A 3,339-nucleotide genomic window follows, 5' to 3' on the forward strand; every position below is an offset into this window, starting at 1 on the left:
GGCAAAAAATGGACTAATTTGTGAAGGTTTAAAGACATCCATTTTACCTCCACAAATCGTAGGGTTGGGATGATCCTATGGATCTGATTTTTTGTAGACACCCTATCTATGTGAGGGCCTTTAAAATGGATGGCTTGGATCACCCAAACAATGTGGGCCCCCACTGTATTTTAAGCTAGTGTGTAGAGAACTCTCTACACATGTGTAGGAACCGTTTTCTCATATATATATATATATATATATATATATATATATATATATTCAATCTTCTTATTTATAAGATTAGTGGTTCTAAAATCCTTGAAAAATATTATACTAATTGATAGATAAAATTTTCAGGTTATTTATTGATCCAAATTCACTCCTCAAAATTATAAGTTGAATCATGGGCAAACCAAAAACTATCGATGCACTCTTCAAAAAAAAGAATGTTAATGATTCAGAAATCAATGCACATTCTCCATTAAATTCTGGCATGTCAAACATTGAGCAACGTCCTTCTAAGTTACCAAGAACCCATCAAGAAGTGGTTGATACTACTTCCTTAGAACGTGATCCGGGATTGCGTCCTCAAATGTGGGAATATCCTGTTAATCAAAGAGATGAAATTCGTCTTACATATCTTATAGCTGAAGCATATCAATGTTACTTTGAGAGTATCATCTTTCAGGAGCAGAGAATCATCTTCGCCAATTTCAATCTTCTTTGTTCAAAAAAATTTCTTGGTTAGAATACTCCCCTTCAAAGGATGCTGTATTTTGTCTTCCATGCTATCTTTTTTGTAAGGAACCAACATGACGCCCGGAATTAGGTGCGTTTACAAGTGAAGGGTTTCAAAATTGGAAAAAAGAAAATGATGGATTGAATTGTGCCTTTTTAGGTCATGTTGGAAAAGACCCTAATTCACCACATAAAATTGCTGAGAAGGCTTGTCATGATCTATCGAATCAATCGCAGCATATTGATAAACTAATAGAAAAACAAACATCATAAGAGATTGAGAATAGCCGGTTGCGACTCAAGACCTCCATAGACACCGTTCGCTGGTTAACATTTCAAGCATGTGCTTTTAGAGGTAATGATGAAAGCATAAGTTCAAAAAGATCGAGGTAATTTTATTGAAATGGTAAAGATTTTGGCAGATTATAAAGAAAAATTTTCCAGGGTTGTCTTAGAAAATGCTCCAAAGAATGCCCAATACACATCGCCTAAAATTCAAAAGAAAATATTACATATTTTCCCAAGTAAAGTGCGTAGTGCAATTCGTGAAGATATTGGGGATGCAAAATTTTGCATTATTGTTAATGAGGCTAGAGATGAGTTTATGAGAGAGCAAATGGCTCTTATTTTGATATTTGTTAATAAGGATGGTTTTATTAGAGAACGATGTTTTGATCTAGTGCATGTTAGAGATACTACTGTATCGACTCTTAAAAAGGAGATATGTGCCGTTCTCTCTCTCTCTCACAATCTCAACATTCAAAACATTCGAGATCAAGGATATGATGGTGCTAGTACTATGCGTGGTGAGTGGAATGGTTTAAAAGCCTTATTTCTTAAAGATTGTCCGTATGCATATTACGTGCATTGCCTAGCTCACCAATTACAATTAGCATTGATTGGAGCATCCAGAGAAGTAATTCCTATTCATCAGTCTTTCTCAAAGTTGTCTTCCATTGTTAATATTATCGGTGCCTCCTGCAAACGTCATGATGAATTACAGTCTAACCAAGCGGATGATATTGCATATTTGATTTTTATTTATGAGAATGAGTATGGTAGAGGAGCTAATCAAATTGGTCCTTTGCAACGAGCTGGGGATACTCGATGGGGCTCCCATTATAATTCTATTTGTAGCTTACTAAAGATGTTTTCTGCGACTTGCACATTGCTTATAAATATCATTAATAGAGGAGCCACTTCTTCTCAACGTGGTGATGCAGATACCGCTTATGATGTGATGACAACTTTTGAATTTGTTTTTATATTGCATTTGATGAAAGAAATCATGGGAATCACTGATGTTCTCTGTCATGTTTTGTAAAATCGTTCGCAAGACATTTTGAATGCTCTGCACTTAGTCTCAACTACAAAATTACTCATTCAAAAGTTGAAGGAAGACGGCTCGAATAGTTTGCTTAAGAATGCGAAATCATTTTGCGAAAGGCGTGGGATTGATATTCCTGATATGAGTGCCCCTTACACAGCAGGTCGTGGTCGGTCACGTGAATCACAAGATCTCATTACGATGGAGCACCATTATCGGGTTGACATATTTAATGCTGCAATAGACTCTCAATTGCAAGAGCTAAATAGCAGATTCAATGAGCAACCAACGGAGGTCCTTATTATTAGTTCTACTCTTGATCCTAAGGATGCTTATAAATCTTTTAAAATTGAAGATATTTGTAATCTTGTGGAGAAATTTTATCCTCAAGATTTCTCAGAGGAGGAAAAAATTCATTTGAGATTTCAACTGCAGCATTATGAGCTTGATATACTTCAGCATCCAGATTTTCAAAATATTTCCACAATTTCTGAACTTTGCCAGAGATTAAGTGCAACGGGAAAGTCAGCGATCTATTATCTGATTGATAGATTGATACGTCTTGTGTTGACTCTTCCGGTTTCAACGGCAACTACAAAACGTGCATTTTCGGCTATGAAGCTTGTTAAAACAAGACTTCGTAACATGATGGAAGATGAATTTCTCGCAGAATGCTTGGTTTTCTACATCGAAAAAGAAATAGCTAAGAGTTTCAGTACAGATATGATCATAGATGAATTTTATTCTATGAAAAGTCGACGGGCACAACTTAAATATAAAGATTTAGGTTTACTTTTTTGTTTCCTTTTGTCGGTTTCAATCAAAGTTGGCTAACACGTTTGCATATTCATGGAGTTATAGCATACTCTTCGTGTATTGAAAGTCCTATCATATTTTTTATTCATCAGTTTAACTTTTTTATTCTATGAAAGTGTGTGCGTGTGTGTATATCATGGATTTTTTTACAACTAGTCAGGCCTCTACAAGTGTAAATTCCTGGTTCCGCCCTTAGTACCAACCTCCTCATTTTGGTTGAAAAATGCCAATTGGGGACATTAAAATACGAGAATTGCGAAGGGGGGGACACACTTTTGAAAAATTGTTATAGGGACGAAATGAGGGTTATCAGCCCTCTAAATGGGGTTATCAAACTCTCAAAAGGGGGTTATCAACCCTCTGTAACAATTTCTCAAAAGTGCGTCCCGCCATTGGCAATTCTCGTATACTGATGTCTCTCATTCTCAAATTTTCCTATGGTCATTTAGAAAACGGCTGTCATGCACGTTGTCTGA

At 35.9% G+C, this 3,339-nt stretch overlaps 1 protein-coding gene across 1 annotated transcript; it reads left to right on the top strand.

Moving 5' to 3' along the window:
- The first annotated feature begins 1,123 nt into the window (after nt 1-1,123).
- LOC143850141 (uncharacterized) lies at nt 1,124-2,881 on the top strand. Its single transcript, XM_077359434.1, has 2 exons — nt 1,124-2,023; nt 2,111-2,881. Exons 1-2 carry the CDS (start codon nt 1,124-1,126, stop codon nt 2,879-2,881), a joined length of 1,671 nt encoding a protein of 556 aa, XP_077215549.1.
- The last annotated feature ends 458 nt before the right edge of the window (nt 2,882-3,339 follow it).

This window comes from Tasmannia lanceolata, unplaced genomic scaffold, assembly GCF_043159265.1.
Source record: "Tasmannia lanceolata isolate RefF3 unplaced genomic scaffold, GAP_Taslan_0.1 ptg000018l, whole genome shotgun sequence".
Taxonomy (NCBI): Eukaryota; Viridiplantae; Streptophyta; class Magnoliopsida; order Canellales; family Winteraceae; genus Tasmannia; species Tasmannia lanceolata.